The sequence below is a fragment of the Orcinus orca genome, chromosome 3 (assembly GCF_937001465.1).
Source record: "Orcinus orca chromosome 3, mOrcOrc1.1, whole genome shotgun sequence".
Classification (NCBI taxonomy): Eukaryota; Metazoa; Chordata; class Mammalia; order Artiodactyla; family Delphinidae; genus Orcinus; species Orcinus orca.
Genome location: NC_064561.1, coordinates 59,827,576 through 59,846,691, shown reverse-complemented (window position 1 = coordinate 59,846,691; position 19,116 = coordinate 59,827,576). Strand labels below are relative to the sequence as shown.

The 19,116-nt window shown below is 41.5% G+C and overlaps 2 protein-coding genes and 1 long non-coding RNA gene across 21 annotated transcripts in view; 2 read left to right on the top strand and 1 right to left on the bottom strand.

Annotated features, from left to right (window-relative positions):
• Positions 1-5,750, top strand: part of AFAP1L1 (actin filament associated protein 1 like 1) — a 72,895-nt gene extending 67,145 nt beyond the window's left edge. For all 9 annotated transcript variants that reach the window (XM_033406802.2, XM_033406801.2, XM_033406806.2 and 6 more), the window contains 2 exons: positions 1,600-1,728; positions 3,937-5,750. In XM_033406802.2, coding sequence (XP_033262693.1) covers positions 1,600-1,728; positions 3,937-3,960 — 153 coding nt within the window. In that variant the 3' untranslated portion in view covers positions 3,961-5,750. The remainder of the gene's footprint in view (positions 1-1,599; positions 1,729-3,936) is intronic.
• The window catches only part of LOC117196801 (uncharacterized), a 132,257-nt gene extending 124,269 nt beyond the window's left edge, over positions 1-7,988 (bottom strand). For all 11 annotated transcript variants that reach the window (XR_007476498.1, XR_007476488.1, XR_007476489.1 and 8 more), the window contains exon 1: positions 7,849-7,988. This is a non-coding gene — a long non-coding RNA (uncharacterized LOC117196801). The remainder of the gene's footprint in view (positions 1-7,848) is intronic.
• Positions 7,989-8,190: 202 nt separating this feature from the next.
• GRPEL2 (GrpE like 2, mitochondrial) lies at positions 8,191-18,401 on the top strand. The gene is made up of 4 exons (XM_004280371.3): positions 8,191-8,305; positions 10,579-10,732; positions 11,687-11,768; positions 15,130-18,401. Exons 1-4 carry the CDS (start codon positions 8,229-8,231, stop codon positions 15,492-15,494), a joined length of 678 nt encoding a protein of 225 aa, XP_004280419.1. The 5' UTR covers positions 8,191-8,228; the 3' UTR covers positions 15,495-18,401.
• The last annotated feature ends 715 nt before the right edge of the window (positions 18,402-19,116 follow it).

The following is a 19,116-nucleotide window of genomic DNA, read 5'->3' as shown; positions in this document are numbered from 1 at the left end:
AGCAGTCCTATGAGGTAGTACTATGTGTATTCACCCCATATGACAGACAAGGAAACTAAGGTTCAGATGTTGCATTATGTGCTCAAGGTCACTCAGTTAAGCGGGAGACAGGATCCCAAACCCAGGAAGTCTGACTCCAGAGCCTTGCTTTAGCCACCAGGCACATGCCCTCTCCTAGGATCCCCAGTGTACCAGTCCCTGTACTCAGGGCTTTGAATCCATTATCTCTAATGCTCCCAGCAACCATCACCTTGAATGGGATGTCCTCAGGGAGAACTTCACGGACCTCAGTCTGTATCAGTGTCTCAACCTCAGCACTACTGCCAATAATTTTTTGTAGGACTGTCATGTGCATTGTAAGATATTTAGTAGCATCCCTAGCCTCTATCCACTTGATGCCAGTAGCTCCATGCCCAGTTATGACGACCAAAAATGTCTCCAGAAATTGCCAAATGTCCCCTGGGAGGACAAAATTGCCCCCATTTGGGAACCACTGGTCTAACCTAACAGTCCCATCTGTTATTCTGCCTCACAGCACTTAACCACAATTTGTGTGTGAATATATGTATATGTATACATGTATATATAGTATATTCATATCCTTACATTCTGTCTCCCCCACTAGATTGTATTTTTATTAAGAACTGGACTATGTCTGTTTTGTTTATCATTATAGCTCTAGTCCTTCAGAATCGGAAAAATAGTAGAAGTGCAATAAATGTTTGTCAAATGAATAAACGTTATACCTGCTTTTACACAAGGAAATGGAGGCTCAGAGAGATGAAATAACTGGTCTGATAAGTGTGAGTTGTCATTGGGAACAGTATTCCTATTGCTGTCCTAGGTCAGGCCACACCTCATGACTCTAAAGCCAGAGCAGTTTCTTCCACTCCTACACTTCTACTCCCAGGGGCATTTCCAACCTCATTTACAGAAGAAGGGCTTAGGGGCTAGGGACAAAACAACTTCCCAGAGTCACAGAGGGCTGGTGGAGGAGTAGAAGTGGTTCCCTCATCCCAGCTGCTTCCTCCCACCAGCATGCCCTGATGTTCACATTCCACAGGGCTTTTCTCTCCACTTTTGATCCTTGTGATGACCTTTGGAGACAGAGAGTCTTTTCTAAATTCCCTAGAGGCTCAGCCATTAGTATGTCACACTCAAGGAACTACATCCAGCAAGGTACTAAGCAATCACCTGGAAAATATGAGTAAAGGCAGTGTAGAAAATGTGAAGGAATACAGGAGAGAGGTTGAGACAGGACTGTGGGATTTGAATCCCAACTGTCTCACTCACCAGCCTTATGGTCTTGAGCAGTGACTTGACCTTCTCATTTTCCTTATCTGTAAAATGGGACAACATAATAATAGTACCTGCTTTATAGGATTGAAAAGGCTAGATGAGCTAACCTGGTCCATAGTGAGGGTTCAGTAATTTTAATTTTAGTAATTTTAGTCATTATCTTTATTCCAAGGCCCTCAAGTATCTTTTACCCCTCACCCTGTTTGATGCTGACATGTTTGCACAGTGCCTTCTTGGCAGGCTGGGTGTAAGTAGTGAGCACTAGACCTCACCTATGTAACTATTTCTTGTCATCAACAGGAAACTGCAAATAAACCCCAGAACAATGCCCCAGAGCAACCTCTCCCTGTCAATTGTGTTTCTGAGCTGCGGAAGAGGAGCCCATCCATCGTAACCTCCAACCAAGGAAGAGTGCTACAAAAAGCCAAGGTACAGCCATAGATCAGCTAATCAAAATTCAGAGATCTGGAAGCTTCCTTTCTATGGAACCCCACCAAGAACTAAAAAGTCAGCTAGTGAGAAAGGCAGAGAACTGCCAATATATCCATGAACTCATGAACTTTGCTCAGAGGGCAAGACCTTCAAATCTCCTTCAGAACCTACTTATTCTTTCTTAACACATAGTTCTAACAAGCTTTGGTTTCTGAGCCTACAATATGTTTTGAGACATGAAAGGCCCCATTTTGTAGGTGAGGAAACTAAGTGAAGGGACTTGCCCAAGGTTATGCAGGGCATCAATGAGAGAGCTGGGATGCAAAGCCATCTCTTCCAAGTCCATAGCTCACTCCATGATACTGGTCCACAGTACTATCTCTGAAACTTGTGTTTCAGAACTTCTTGAATTTTAGAAAGGTAATATGGTGCATATACTATATATGATGAAAAACCCCAAGTTCTCAGGAGGTACTCTGTAAGCAAACACATTGATAATTCTATAGCAAGACACATGAATATTCACATCACATTGAATAAATAGGTTACAAACAGCCTCATATCAGTTCAGGTCAGGTTTTGCCACTAAATGAGTTTGTGCCAAAACACTTAAAAAATGTTTTGGTTTCAGAGCTCTCTGGATTTCAGAATTACAGATAAGAAAGTGTAGACCTGAAAAACAAATACCTGAGCATTAGGACATGAGATCAGAGAAGTAACCAGCCGAAGGCCAGATCATCTAGATCAGACATCAGCAAACTTTTTCTGGAAAGGGCCAGACAGTAAATATTTGCAGCTTTGTGGACACATGGTCTCTTTCACAAGTCACCTCTGCCATCATAGCAAGAAAGTAGCCACAGACAACATGTAAACGAATGATTAACATGGCTGTGTCCCAATAAAACTTTGTTCATGGACACTGAGATTTGAATTTCATATAAATTTCAGGTGTCATAAAAAACTATTCTTTTTTTAAAAAAAAAAAAACATTTAAAATCTTAAAAGTCATAGCTGGTGGGTCATACAGAAACATGTAGTGAGCCAGATTTGGCCCATGAGCCATAGTTTGCTTCTCCTTGATCCCTGTAGGCCATTGGAAGAACTTTGGATTTTGTTCTAACATAATGGAAAGTCACTGGCAAATTCTGACCAAGGAATTTTTAGATATGAATTACATTTTTAAAAGATCATTCTGGGGGCTTCCCTGGTGGTGCAGTGGTTGAGAGTCCGCCTGCCGATGCAGGGGACGTGGGTTCGTGCCCCGGTCCGGGAGGATCCCACGTGCCGCAGAGCGGCTGGGCCCGTGAGCCATGGCCGCTGAGCCTGCGCGTCCGGAGCTTGTGCTCCGCAACGGGAGAGGCCGCAACAGTGAGAGGCCCAAGAACAGCAAAAAAAAAAAAAAAGATCATTCTGACTACTATGTTGAGAATGGATGAGGGGGTAAGAAAGATCAGTTAGAAGAAGTAACCTTGATGAGAGATTAGAAAGGTTTAGTGGAGGTGATAGTAACTAGCTGGCTTTGGAGGTAGAGCAGAAGGATTTGCTGATGAGGATGTGGAGGATGAGGAAAAGAAAGAAATCAAGGATGACCCCTAGGTCACTGCCCTGAGCAACTGCAGTCAAGGTGGTGAAGACGTGAGAGGGGCAGGTTGGGAATGGAGAATCCTCCCACCAAGAATTTTCTAACCACCATCTTCTGCCCTGGTTCACCCCATCCCCTCCAGGGCTGGCTGGAAATGCCATGGATTTTTTAATAGGTAAAAAGCCATTCACTGCTGGCCCTGACTTCAGTATTCATCTCAGGTGAACTCCTAGACAGCCCTGGGAGAACGAACAGAGCCTTGTGGGTTGCCTGCCCTCACCCTTCCTTACCAAGCTGCTTTGGCCTGTCTCCCATCAGTCTCCTACCCCAACCAAGGTGCTGTGGAAAAGCACTGATGCAGTCCCCACTCCCCAACTTCTTCTGGGCCCCAGTTTTCTTGTCTGAGAAAGACAAACTGTAGTGTTTGAACCCCCTTAGAGATGAGACCCAGCATGGAGAAATGACTTACCCAAGGCCAAAGAAAGGGAGTGGGACTAGGACCCATGACTCTGTGATCTGGCCATGGAGATCTTTATATAATTAGGTGCAGTGGTATGTTTTTATCCTGCAGGTTACACTAGAATATTTAACAAACTGATACTTCCTGTCTTTCTGTACTTCAGGAATGGGAAATGAAGAAGACCTAGAAAGAGGATGAGGATTTCATCCAAAGGAGATAACACCTTGTCCATCCAAGGCAGAAATGCTTTTTTCACAAAGAGACATCAGAAGACTGGAAGTAGCCCACACTCTCTGGGGCACCCAAAAGACCAGCCTTTATTGTCTGCATGATTATAGGGGACATGGGGAGGGAAGAAGGAGGAGAGAAGAGGGAAATGGAGGGCATCCTTATAACTTTACAGAGGGTGGAAATAGGGGTGGAGGGAGACAGAAATCTGCACAGTCGTAAAGGTTTTGTTAAATGTCTTTGCCTTCCCTTCTAAAGAAGAAATGAAAGCACATGTGAATAAGCCATTCCATCCCATTCTCAGCATCCCATTCCCAGTCCTCAGGAAAAAGGAAAGCAGTGCTGAGGCATCGGTGGTACAGTATAAAGGGACAGGACTTGATCAGATGATATCTGATCAAGGCAAGATAAATAGGCTGAAAAATCAATAGTTATCCCTAACTTGCATGAAGTGAACAAAAACTACAGAGATCATGTAAATTCTACAATCATTCCTCATGATTATAGAATCCTCATGATGCAGAAACTAGAATCCCTGATTTGAGTGTTTACAAATCAGAGATCTGGCAAAGAGGGGTTCAGCAGCTGACATACTTTAAGCTCACAGTGCTACTCAGTGACAAGAGCATGGATTTCTAATGTCCACAGGATATTGCAGGCATTGTAGGATGGGGTCATTTGCTATCAATCAAATCCCCTACCTAATTTATATGGCACTCAGGCTCTGGGAGCTATGGCTAGAAATCCAGGTGACACTCCTTGTCTTTAACCTTACCTTGCACTTGGAGGCCCACCAGTCTGCCCTTTCATACCTGCTATCAAGTAAAACTATCATGGAGAACCAAGAGGATGGTGGCTTATTTCTGCCACAAGGGTGCTTAACTTTTCACAGACACTTGATAGTTTTATAGGGGAGCAAGGACCTCAAGTCCCAGGCAGTCTCCTAACTGCGCCACTCACTACTTTCTCAACACTGTAGGCACTTTATAGGTCTTTACCACCTTTCCCTCCAATAAAGATAAAACCATTTAACTGTATAAGCTTAGAGGTTAGCTCAAGAGGAAAGAAGAGAAATCCCAGAATAACCTCTGGACACTTTGCTAGAGGCTACACACACTTTTCTTAACTAAGACTTTACATACTTGAGCCTCACCCAAACTTTATCACCCTCTGAGGTAGCTAGAGACCAAAGCAAGTAAAATAACCTGACCAAAAGCACCTGGCTGCCAGAGGCAGAACTTAAGACTTAGGACTAATGAGCCTGGATCCAGACAAGGCTGCTTGAGCCCTGCCTCTGCCACTTACCAGCTGTGACTTTGAACTCTCTGATTGCTTTCCTTACCTGTGAAAACCATGTTAACAATTGTACTCTTCTCCCGAGAATACTGGGGGAAAACCAGGTTAACAACTATACTTTCCTCCCAAGACTACTGGGGGAATTCAATGAGTTGATACACAGGAAACATCTTGTACAGCATCCAAGAATAGGAAATGTTCAGCCATAGTGGTTCTTCTTATTAGCTAGATAAGAAACGCCTGACTCAAAATCCCGTGTCCTTTCCACTGAAGAAGAAATGACTTTCATGTGGTTATTATGACCACCAAAAGCTAAAAGGCAACCAATCTATAACTAACAGCTTTCATCCAGATGCCACCTGAGTGTCTTCAGTAACAAAGGAGTTCACATAATCTGAATTGTCAATGTTCTTTTTTAAAATGTGGGTCCTGGAATGGCACCCAAAAATCCAACTGTGTCTGCAGTGTGTCACATTCTTTCTTATGCAGTTATTTTGAGGTTAAGTGTCTTTTGCCATCAATACATCTTGGCTCTTTGAGAGGGGGTACCCTAGGAAATTAATAATTAACATTTATTGAGCACTCACCACACATCAGACGCTGTTAGCCATGACTGGCTACACAGGCATACAACCTGTGCAGTCAACCCCACACCTAGCAGGGCCCTGTGCTTGGTTTATTGCTCTGCTGTTACTCTCTCAGTAATTTCGAACAAGGGGCTCCACACTTTCCTTTTGCCTTTTATGTAGCCGATCCTGGTGCTAACTAATTACTTTTCTAGGTATTATCCCTTTAATCTTTACTAAAACCCTGTGAGATAGGTTCTATTAACCCAGTTTTCATAGTTCAGGAAATGGAAGCCCAGAGAGGTTAGGTAACTTGCTAAAGCCCACAATTAGGAAGTGGGAGAGCCGGCACCTGAATACATGAAGTCTGACCCTAAAACTCCCCTCCTCTTAGTTCCAAGGCTCTATTTCACTCATGTCTCCCCCTCCTCTTGCACTGCAGTATTCAGAAGCACACAGTCACTTAATAGATGAATAAGTGGATGCAGCACATTTGGTGTAACTTAGCTAAGAGAAGTGTTAACAAAACGGCTAAAACATGGATGCCAGTTCTGGTTTGGTTGTTTTTTCAAAGTGTAGGGTCATGGTTCTAAAGTGGACTTGAAGTTCCATCCTCCCCAACACTGCAAAGTGTTTGGACTATCAGATTTCTAGTATCACTGGATCCTCAGTGGGGGTCTTTGAGCAGGTTCACCAACCTCTCTGGGCCTTAGTTTTCTCATATGTAAAAGAGGATCATAATCCCTCCTTAAACCATGCTGTTCTTTTCCTGGGGCCAAAAGGAAACAGAAGGTTGCTGGTTACAACACATTTGAGCTAGGCCCTGGATAGAATATAAGGATGCAGAAGACGCTAGCTTTTTCCTTATGGAACTCACGGACAGGCAGAGAAAAAATATGACCCAAATAGCTACCGTACAAGTAAGCCATCCTGTGGTGAAGATTCAGAATGTTGAAGGCACACTTCCCATCCCTTAAAAAAATTTTTTTTGACATTAGGGACTATCCAGTGACTAGTCTGGCAACTCCAAGTGCCCTCAACCCCAATCACCAGTCCGTTCTCACAACCTGTCAGTTTTCCATACTAAATCTCTCTAAAATTCATCCACTTCTTCCTATCTCCACTGGCACCATCCAACTTCATTAATTCATTCAACAAATGCTGGAACATCTACTATGTGCACCTACTGTACTCGATGTCAGAAATCACTGCTGTGAACAACACAGAAACTCTCATGAAGCTCATACTCTAGTTGAGAAAACGAACAAAATCCAGCAAAAGTGCTGGAGACAACTAAAACAGTAGCGACCTTAGATAAAGTGGTTACAAAGGTCTCTCCTGTGAGAAGACCCCAGGACAGAATACAACCCTTCTGTGCACGCACCAGTCCCAACAGCTTGTCTCCCCACCTCTGGGACCCAATCTCCTCACAGCAGTCAGTGACCCATTAAACACGTAAAGGCATCGTAACATGTTCCCCTTGCAGTCAGAGTAAAACTCAAGTTCATTAGACAAAAAAAAAACTTGACCTACATTAGGGCACTGTTCCACTCTGTTCATTAAGCATGAACAGGCAAAAAAAAAAAATCTCTGCCCTAATGCAACTGACACGTTAGTGAGGGGAAATGAGAAAATACACATTTTAAAACACAGTAAGTCGGGGGGAAAGGGGGAACTGGAGAAAAAAACGCAGGGAAGAGTGATGGGAGATGAGAGTCAGGCTTCGACTTTTTTAATTCCTCAAGTGCTCTGGCCCTGCCTAACCACCGTCTTGTGTTGCTCCCCCGCTTCCTCAAGTACTTCAGTGCCTTACTCGCAATACCCCTCTTGACTTTGCAGATGCTGTTTCCCTCTACCTGAACCAGCTGCCTCTTCTTTTCATCTACTCATTATTCCGCTTTCAGTTCAAAAGTTATTTCCTTTGGGAAAACGCCCCACACTCGGCCATATCGTACTCTAGGCTTCCGCAGCACCAAGCCCCTCACCTTTAAACACCGGTCATATTTTGACTTTATAGGGCGTTAGCAATTGTTTGTTGTGCATAACTTCATGTTAGCTCCTTGAGGGTACAGCTGTTACTCCCTTTGGTCGCCGCGAATTCCGCGCGTAGCACGGAGCCCACTCCCTTGTGACAGGAAACCAACCTACTCGCCGAATACGCAGGGGGCCGGAAGGGTTGCGTTTCGTCTGAAGACCGGGTAGGAAACGGCGCAGGGACAACCCGACTAACAGCGTTCCCATCCGGGGCCCTGAGAGAGAAAATCCTCCCGCGAAGGCTGCCGGGAAGCGTGGTTTTTGAAGCGAGCGTATCTCGTCACTTGGGGCAAGTGCGCGTGCGCAGCCTCAGTCAGCCGAGGTGGGGAACATGGCCGTGAGGTTCCTGTGGGCGGTCCGGCGGCGGATGCAGCCCCTCCTGGCCTCGAGTGGCGCGTCAGATGGCAGGTAAGCGAGGCAGGCCGGGGATCCGGGACGTGAGGACGATGCAGGAGAAGCGATCCGGAGGGGCGATTTTAGGCTGGAGGGCGAGAGGACCTACCAAGCCTCTCGGCCGCTACGACTGGGCGCTCACGGCCCCATCTTACAGAGAGGGAAACTGAGGTCTACAGCCTTGCCTTCTTGCCGGGCCGAGGAAGGTGGAAAGATCCGAGGTCACGCCCTCGGAGGTGAGAACTGTTATTCAGCCCGAGCGTCGATTGAATTGGGGATGTACCCTTCCCATCCCCTTCTCGACAGCTTCGGTGTCTGCGGGTAATTTGGGATTCTCTCCCAACACCCTGTGTGATCGTATCTGAGCTTCACTTTACCTATCGGTAAAAGGAGGCCGTTGGACTTGGTCTTTACAAACGGCCCTTCCACCTGCCTTCGGGAGTTTGAAGTTCCGGTTGCTACTTTTATCCATCAGTTGCGACTTTTACTGATCATTTATCAGTATGGTAAGAATAAAAAAAAATATTTTTATTCTTCCGTTTAATTGAGGAAACTGAGGTTTAGAAAAGTTGAGTAACGTCTCCGAACTTAAATACTCATGAAGTGGTGGAACCCAGACCGGAAACCAGTCAGGGCTGTATAGAATCGGCCCTTTAAAATTAGTGACCAATGTTACTTATTCTTAGAGACTATTCCCCGTTGACAGTTTATTTATCGGAAAGAATAAAAATTGCTGAGTAGGGGGATGGATCAGGTTGGATCTCTGAAAAGTAAATTAAATTACGGTGAAATCCAGAAATTTTGCATAACTATCTGTCACCTTTTTAACACACCTGACCCAGCACTCGGGTGAGAGGTTGAATTCCGGGTTTCAAGCTTTTTTTTTTCTTTTCTAGTCTTTTTGACAGTTTGTGGTGTAGGGAAGTGATCAGAAGGAAAATGTTCGCTTCTAATAAAATTTCCCCGACTCCAGTTCTGAAACAGTAGCAATTGAATGGATGCACCGCAACTCCCTCTTTCTCACGACTTGGGCCCTGGCCGTGTGCCCTTTCAACTGGCCCTGAGGATATCTTGACCTCCTTTCAATTGGATAAGTGTAGTTTGTTAGCAATTTAGGAGGAAGGATCTGTTTCACCCTGTGTGATGTGTCCCAGATCTGTGGTGACCAATTTTCGAAATAAAAATGTGTAATCTTGTGTAATCTGACATCAGATCATAATAACTGAATTCAGGACTGGCCTGGAAGATAAAAGTAATCTTGCCCACACCCTTATACTGATGGTTCCCTCTTCCCTTTCTTGAAGTAAACTCCTTTAGCCCCTTTAAGCCTTTGCTTAGATTTCACCTCAGTGGCCACTTTTCAATATATACCAGTTTAAATAAATAAACTATTTGTTTTAAAGACCTTTTGCGCTCACAGATTTCTTGATGGTTTTACTTCATATTAAGTTATGATGATCCAGGAGGTGTAATGGAAACTTCCTTGAACAGGGGTCTCAGAACTGCTACAATCCAAGATCTGCAAACTAGCCCCACTCTAAACTTTTTATGTGAACTGAACTATATGTCTATATGATCTGTTTTATTCACCTGTATATAGTTCACAGTCCACAACATATAGTAAATGTTTTATAAGTTTTTGATTGACTTGATTTTACATATAGGTGAGCTCCCAACTCATTTTCTCTTAGTGTAGGTTCTCTTCCATAAAAGCCTTGCTTTTACTTAGAGCTTGTGATCAAGATGGCTTTAGAATTCCAGGCCTCACTCCAATTCGATAAGGTACCTTTACTGGGCTTAATTTTCCCCACCTATAAAATGAGGGATTGAACCTGAACTGTACGGCTCTTTGTTTTGAATTCTCGCTTCTGATATTGCCCTGCTGGTTCTAGGTATTATAATTTCGTTTTCTCTTGCTGACTTTTGTGTCCCCACTTCCAGCTATTTCTACTGCCTGATGCTCAGTATCCTGATTCAACAATACTAACTATGTAATCTTGGGCAAGTCATAAGCCTCTCTGAGCTTTGGTTTTCTCATCTATAAAATAGGGATGATGATAGTATTTATCTCACATGTTGTAAGATGAAAAGATGATTTAAGTAAAACCCTGTCAACTGTGTCTGGCATTTAGCAAGCACATTATAAGTGTTTGTATTGTTAATGAGACTGAAAGCACTTTGTCTAGAGAGAGTCAATCTGGGAAACATTCCAGCCTCTGAACCTGGTTATAACTTCAGCTGTTTGTGACGGCATTTCTTCATAATGCACCACCTCCCTCCCACTTTAGGGGATGGCTGCATCCTTTCAGCACTGCCACCCAGAGAACCGCTGGTGAAGACTGCAATTCTGAGGACCCTCCTGATGAACTTGGGCCCTCTCTTGCAGAACGAGCCTTAAAGCTAAAAGCTGTTAAACTGGAGAAGGAAGTCCAGGATTTAACAGTGGGTAGATTTTATATTATCTGTTCATATATTCTGTAACATATATCATATTTTCTATTATCTGTTTATATTATCTATATGCACATCTTTTCTCTGATTTAAATATCCACGTAAAGTTTTTTAAGTTAGTTTTTAAACTGTTTCTTCTAATTAGCTCTTTACCCCTCTTGCTAGATATACTAGGCAAAATAATCTGTACTAGTTCAAAAACATTACTGACTACGGATACTCATCTCTTTTCAGTTCCCTGGTGTCACAGTACTTAGATACCTGATATTTTGGTAGCTTCAAAGGAGGTACAGTGCCTGGCATGTAGTACACACTCAATTAATATTTGTTGAATGAGTGAAGTCATTTATCATTGTATTCTGCCAATCAGACTACCTCTGGCTTACTGTGCCAGTACTAGACTGACAGACTTTGAGAAAGAGAAATAATTAGAGTAATTCCAAAGCAGGACCGCCCAAAAATGGTAAGGGGTTTGGAAAGTGTGTCTTGTGAGAGGAATGAAAGGAACCAGGGATTATAAAAATGAAAGAAGAAAAGACTAAAGAGGCTAAATAATTGGCTTAAATTGATGACATATTTTTAAAACTTACTCGGCTATCCTAGAGTTCAGTTCAACAAAAGAAAGTTGAAGAGTGGCAGTGTTGCCTGAAGGTGAAAAAGAAAGCTTTTTCTCAAGATAATGAGCTTGAAAACAGTTGTTCTGTGTTCAAACTGGCAGCCTAAATGACAGCCTATCAGGGCCGCTATAAAGAAAGATTCCTGCTATGACTGGGAATTTGGAGTAGCTGATCTAAGATTCCTACACAACTCGTGTTGTTGTTGTTGTTGTTGTTGTTTTAATAAAAATCTATACCAAGGGTGAAATTTGTAAAGTAAGCAAAAAGTTTCTTTTCCACCAGTAGGCATTTGTTTTCTTATCATTTTGACTTTGCTTTTGATGCTCAGGTGAGATACCAGAGAGCTATAGCTGATGGTGAAAATATAAGAAGGCGAACCCAGAGATGTGTAGAAGATGCCAAGATATTTGGTGAGAGGTTTATTAATAATAAAAATACCTTTTAGTTTAAGGGCACTTACTAGCAGTTGTGCACACTGAACTTAGCAAAAGACACATCTGGGTCCTTAACCAATCCTGCCCTTCCTCTATCCCCCTAGGCTTTCTGCTCTGCTTATTGGGAATGTTGTCAAGTGAACCATTTGCTAAAGTAATATTTGCCTTTATTTTCACCTGACATTTGTTATTTTATTTTTCAAGCATGTACAGTTAACATTCTAGTGCCTATACAGGCAATTCGGTTTAACTCATTAATGAACAAGTGAATCATTAAGATGTTCAGAAGAGAATCCAAAGAGCAGACACATAGGCAATCATAAATGCTGAGATTTGCTTCACATAAGCAAAATTGGTCCATAACCATAGTTCAATAATCAACTGTATCTCCACCAGACAGTTTTCACAACTATAGACAAAAATCATTTGCATTACTGTCAGTGTTCTACAGCTTGCTGAGTTATAACTCGAAGGTTCAGACCACATGGAATCAGATAACCCTGAAAGCTGTGCTAGATTGAATCTATTTTTTCACTGATGGCATTGAATAATCTTTTTGGTCCATTTCAAAGTCGTTCAGAAATTTTTTCCTCAATGCACCACTTCTTGTTCCAAATCTGTTCACGAAAATGTTAATTGAATAACGGATTCAAGAGTAAAGGGCAAATCTGTGATTACTTGCTGTACTCACAGTTTAATATGGAGCATTATACTTTGACTACACATAGAATGGAGTGCTTGAGGGGCCCTTGGATTGCATCTAGTCCAGTCTCCTCTTATAGGCAAGCTAGAAAAAGTTATTTGACAACAGGTGTAGATATGAATCCATTGATTCCTGATCCCTAATCTATTATTCTTTCCCTTATATCACACTCCTTCCTGTTCTCTGGATTTTATCCGCTATTTGTACAGGGGATTCACTTCATTCCTGTCCTGTCCAACCCTAGTCCTTTGGCTTAGCCTTCTGCTTTTCGTTCAGTGCTGTAGATACCATGTTTCAAGACTTTGAGTAAATTCTAACCCCCAAATTGTATTCCTGAATAGCTAAATACTGACCCCCCAATTGTGTTCCTGATATTTCATCCAAGTTTTAGTCTCATATTTCCAGCTATCAGGGCTCAGTGGCCAAGCCTGCCACCTGTTAGTCCATAAATACAGTTCTGAATTTCATCAGAAAAAATTTGTGGAAATTTATTTTCTCTTTTGTTAAATAATCACCTACATAAGATGCTTGATTTTGCCTCTTGTCCCACAAAACGTAAAATACGTACTATATGGCCCTTTAGAGAAAAAGTCTGCTGACCTCTAACCACAGGGAATTTTTGTAGCAAATAGAACAATTGTGATAAGGGGAAGACTTCCTGCCTGCTTGCGGGGAGCAGGGTGAGTTGGCTTACCACAAGTCAAGCTTCGATGCTTTAGGAACTGGCTTATGTCAGTTTCCTCAAGAATTAATAAGGTTCTCAGGAACAAATACATATTATATAAACTCAAAAGAATTTGGTAATCTAATTTGTTAATTTATAGAGAAAAATGTGTCAAGCAAAACATGAAGATTGCTCAGTGAGCATGGAAGTAGAAAAAAAGAAGAAAGCTTTCATTGTCATTAAATTAACATACAGCATAGCATGACGACTATCCTCCTTCCAGGGACAGTGTTGTCTCCGTAACCCATTTTCTCTTAAACAGGTCACAGAGATCCCTTTTTTCCCTCTAAGAAATGTTGCGGACACCAACCATCTATTGAAGTAACACAGTAATAGGAATAGGATCAGAGACTGAACCCCTCACTGTACAGACAAGAGAACCTAGGCTTCTGTTTACCCAAATTCATACAGCTTTACTGACTAGAAGCCAGAACTTTTTGTACCATGGCAGTGTACAAATCAGTCCAGCAGCTTACAGTTTTCAAATTCAATTTGAGTATTTGTCTTCCTTTGTATAGCCAGGGAAAGCCTTTGATGTCCCTGATTGATCTTTATCAGACAGTCTTTCCTCTTGGATGGAATTCCAAATTTTATCAGTATACTTTTCAAGGCTTTAGCTAATCTCTTCTACCTTTTCAGCTGATGTCATTAACAGCCATTAATATATATGGCTCCCATCCCTCATAGTGATGGGAGAGGTATCTTGTGGAACTCACCAAGTCTAGTTCTCTGAAAAGGCCTGCTGCTTTCACTCTTTCCTCTCCATTGCCTCCTCTCCTACTCCAGGCCATATTATACCAAGATTACTTCAGTCGGCTCTCTTCCATTTCTTATGATATCTTTTCTTCTCACCCATCTGTGATGCCCCCAGCACCCCACATAAATTGTGTATGTTACTAGACAATTTGACTCCTCTTCCACTTGTTTTGCTCAAGAAGCTATAATGGATTTCTATTACCCAGAAGTTAAAGGTAGAATTTTTGCCTCTCTGTCAGTCATTCCTTCCCATCCAGGCAGTACATACCTGGGAAATCTCTCCTCTGTCATCATCTCTTTTATTGGCTGCCTGCTTTGACACAGGGCCTTAAACCTGTCACTGGACCAAAGCTAGATCAACAAAGTCCTTCGCCCCTCACCAGCTCCTACCAGGGCCTTTGTGTTACCATAGGTATCTGTGATGATGATGTTCCTTATCATTTCTGTAAGAAGAATGAAGAATGCAGCATTGGGAGTAATGAGATTTCTCAACAACTGAGTTCACTTTTATAAAGTTTATGTGACTCTAAAAAGATTAGACAAGCTTGGTGGCCTGTCTTCAGCAAGTGTATATAACTTCATAGTAGGCATTAAGAGACTTACCTCATCTGTGGAGTATATTTTTTTCCTGTTCCTATTTAGCTAATCCTCAAGAATAAACCACTCTTTGACTCCTCCTTAGCACAGTCTTGTCTACTATTCTTTTATTATTCCCCCATCAATGAAATACTAGTGTCTTGTTCCTATTGAGAATGTATGCCTTTCCACAAATGAGACAGTCGGGAATTTTCAAAATATTCATAACTTAGTACTAAAGGTGAATAGCAACAAACATACAAGAAGCATATAAGTCAAGTTTTTAAAGGACAGGTTTCTGAACCTTTTGTATATAGTCTCACCTAGTTCTTGGGTTCTAACCATCTTCCCCGTTTCCCAGAATACTTCCTAGTCATATGCCTTCCAAGAGAAATGCTGGCTCGTCAGTAGGGTTTCAGGGGTAATCACTGGTGATGATCCCTGAATCCTTTGTGGCAATCTTTGCATTTCCTGGGGTACCCAGTATACCAGCCAGCTCTCTGAGCCTTCCCCAAACTGCACCCTCAAGAGCAGAGGGGTTTCCTCACAAACAGTAAGAGTATTTGGTTTCTCTGTAGGAATTCAGAGTTTCTGTAAGGATTTGGTGGAGGTGGCAGACATTTTGGAGAAGACTACAGAGTGTATTTCTGAAGAAACAGAGCCTGGAGACCAGAAGCTCACTCTGGAGAAGATCTTCCGAGGCTTGTCACTTTTAGAAACAAAGCTGAAAAGCGTGTTTGCCAAACATGGCCTGGAGAAGATGACACCCATTGGTGACAAATATGACCCTCATGAGCATGAACTCATCTGTCATGTGCCGGCTGGTGTTGGGGTGCAGCCTGGCACCGTGGCATTAGTAAGGCAGGATGGCTACAAGCTTCATGGCCGTACCATTAGACTTGCCCAGGTGGAAGTGGCAGTGGAGTCTCAGAGAAGACTATGAATGGGCCCAGAGGAACTGAACGTTCTCCCGGAGTGCAGTCACCTGTGATTCCTTTATTTATTAAACTAGGTTTGTATTGTACATGAGGTACTTCATGTGATCTGTTTTGGATTTAGTCATATTGGCTTTATTTCTAAGATACTGTTTTGATTTAAAGTGACCTGTTTGGTCTCATCAGAAGTCTTGCCATTGGGCATTTGAACAATGTGACAAGTGTTCCTGTGGCCTTATCAAAATACGTTTAAGAAAATTATTTTTAAATTGGTACTCTGATGACTTTCAATCCAAAATTTTTTTTAAAGGTGGAAATGAGTATATGTTTATGTATTTTCAACTAAATGTTCCTTACTAATGGTCCCTATAAAAGGAATTATATAGAATCTTGTATTTGTGGGAAAAGGAGATGGTAGGGATCGGTTTAACATTTGGGTACTTAAATGATAAAGCTTTATAGTTGTATGAATTTAAATCATTTCGGTTGATTTTTATGCACGTAGATTTTCAGGACTTCCCGTTTTTATTTTATTTTTCTTTTAGCCATCTTTTGTCCTTGTAGTTCCTGCCAGATAGACTTCATATTCACACTCATTGTCCCTTTTCAAATCCCATTTACAAGGCTAATGGCCCAGGCAAGACTTGGAAGGCAGAGACTGGCAAGAAATCAAGATACCAGGTCCCTTTCAAGCAAGTGTGGCCAAGAAACCTTGTGCTTTCTTTGTTGAGTTATCTTCAATTTATTTCCAGCCTCCTCCCTAGGTATATAATCATTTCAGGGAAATTGAGGCAGCACCAACAGCTAAAGACCTAAATTGGTCTATATAGGTAATTTACCCACAACTTCTCTTTCCACCAGCCCTTAAATCCTCTGCCACTTTGTCAGATTTACCGTATGATCCTTTATTAGATTACGTGGGGAGGTGGTCAGGACAAAAAAATGTTAGGTTCCCATGATTCCTCATTAGTTATGCTAGGTTTGGGGTGTTCTTTTTGGGGGGGTGCGGTACTCACAATTCACTACCTCTCTTACATTGACAAGCATTATTTCCTAGTTTTTGTGTCTGTCTTATGTCACATGTGTAAACATCTAGCTCCCCTTTTATGTATTGACCTCCTAGAGTTAATGAGCCTATGTGTATATTTTTTATTTCAGTCTTGCTTATAGATAGTGTTCTGTAAAAAATTTATTCAATAAATGAGTTAGTGAAAGAATGAGATAGATATATATAGATATATATCTATATATATATATATATATCAATTGGACATTAGAAAGGAGGTCATATGGTTATTTTAGTGTTAGAAGCAGCCTTCATGGTGATCTAATCTCACCCCTTCAGCTTATTCTGAAGTATGAAAACATAGTCCTTTTAGGACTAGACTCAAAGAAAAAAAAAATCTCTAAAACTAGTAAACTAAATTTTAGTGAGAACTTAAGTAAGAAACAACTAGATATTAACTTCAGTCATTTAAGATTCAACAGTTCTATAACAAACATGCAAATATGTCCCCAGCAGAGAATTAAATGTTGTTAGGTGTCCAGATTGCCCAGGTTTAGGTTTAAGTTACTTACCCATAAAATAAATCCATTCCTACTAGAACTCTATGACCCCATTCTGTGGGGTGGTGAAAGTTATCCTCTTAGACATCATAGATAGTTCTAGCATACTACACAAGCATGTATCAACAAAGCATCCCCCAATGGGTCCTACCACCTCCACCAGATTTAGACACTTAAACAAATACATGCTTAAGATGCAAGCAAAAGACTGTTGGTGAGATTTTAAAACCAGAACCTCTTTTGTCATTCCACTAAGTACATACTGTAAATGTAATGAGCAGTCAGATTTCACAATAGGAATTTGTCTTTTTTTGCCTTCATTCCTTTGAGATTAACAAATAGTGACGACAAGAAAATGAGCCAATTATGATTTCCTTTGTGTTCTTGGATCACTAGCTATCATTACCAGTGAATTAGAATAACCATAATTTTAGGTGTGGAATGTTCTGATTACTTGAAGAGTTTTTATTCCTTGCAACCTCCTGTTTTAGCAAGTAGACTGAGAATAATTTTAGATTCTTCTACTATTCAGTAGTTTTGCAGCCTTAAAAGTATAAATTTAGAAGATGGAGCTATAACAGTGAGAATCTCAAAATGCTGAAGGGCTTTCACGAGCCAGTGCAGCATAATAGAGCGTAGTAGGCTTAGTAGGCATCAACTTGAACATAATTCCCAGCCTAGTCACTTCACTCTTCTGAGCCTGCTTCCACGTTTGTAAAATGGTTATAATTCTCAAAATATTGTGAGGATTAAGCGAAATGTGCAAATTGCCTATTACAGTAGGCCCTCAAATATTTATTTTTATTGCCTTTTATTATACACATTGTTTTTCGTATGTTTTTATAGTTGCCTAAAGTCTAGGGGAAGGGAAAGACTGGTTAAGTGGTGCTTGACTATAAAAAAAATGGTAAGCTAATCAATCACAGTGAACTTATTTTCCTTTTAGCTTCTGTTTTTTGTGTTTGTCTGTTTTAGCCATAACAAGGAAATCTACATTTTTAGACTGGAGAAATAAAATTGTTTCAGTGCCGTTAATTGTTTTCATCTTGATGGTAAAGTAAAAAGACATCATTGGCTTGCTGATGATATGTGTAAGGAAGCTTTGACTCATTTGAAGAGGGATCTTGATGCTTTAGTACTCGGATTTTACAAATCTTTTGTGGATTTTCCTCACTGCCATAAAGGAATTATTCAGTTTGATACTGATATAAGCTTGTGGTGCTCTTTCATGGCAAAGGATTTAATAAGTGAAGAAGGGTTCTTAAACACTAAAGCAAAATCAAATAAGGAAGGCTAAGGATGAAATATAATCTTCAGAAACAACTTTAATAAAACCTTAATTGAAATAACTGTGTTTCACGTGTTTAGTGTCTTTGTCTGCCAGATTCATATTGTGTATTGACGTGGTCACTTCACTAATTGCTGACCCACCTTATTGACACTCAGTGGAGGTACCAGCAGCCCCGCCAAGTGGATGCAGTGTGTGCATTCCACACCTTGCCTTGGTGTTGAAGTCTTGTCTGTTCTTCTGCCTCCTTGACTTGCTTCCTTCTGATTTCTATGTATTTCTTAGATCTGGACTCCTGTTTCTGCCTTCCTCTCTGGCACTGCCTTTTCTTGTGCTCGCTTCTTGGTTCTAATTGTCTTACCTGCTTTAATCATTTTCACTTGAACTGCAGGACTTCTGACCATCCTCTCAACCAGATTACTGGCATGTGGCTTACTGCTTCCATAAGCCCTTCCCAACCTTTGCCTGGCTTTTCCTTTACCTCTGCTTCTCCACTGGCTTCCACATACCCAGCCTCCTGGCTAAGTGCCCCTCTTTGGAACCAGCCTTTCCTGTAGTTTTGGCCTTGCATTTTCATCATTCTTCCAGTCTTGTCTGCATACCCTGGCTCCATAATCCATTGTTCCTCATACTCCCAGTGCTAGCTTGTAAGTATATTCTTATTCCTGTCCACTCAGACTTTGTCCACATTCTCAAATTCACTGGAGGTTTTAAAACATGACTCCAAAATCTCCTTGAATCTGGACCAATAGAATATAGGGAAGTGACACTGCTGG

Excerpts from the sequence above, each read along its gene's own strand:
- GRPEL2 (XM_004280371.3), top strand. The coding sequence starts at position 8,229 with ATGGCCGTGAGGTTCCTGTGGGCGGTCCGGCGGCGGATGCAGCCCCTC. Across the intron at positions 10,733-11,686 it reads AGGAAGTCCAGGATTTAACA|GTGAGATACCAGAGAGCTAT; the intron begins GTGGGTAGATTT and ends TTTGATGCTCAG. Across the intron at positions 11,769-15,129 it reads AGAAGATGCCAAGATATTTG|GAATTCAGAGTTTCTGTAAG; the intron begins GTGAGAGGTTTA and ends GTTTCTCTGTAG.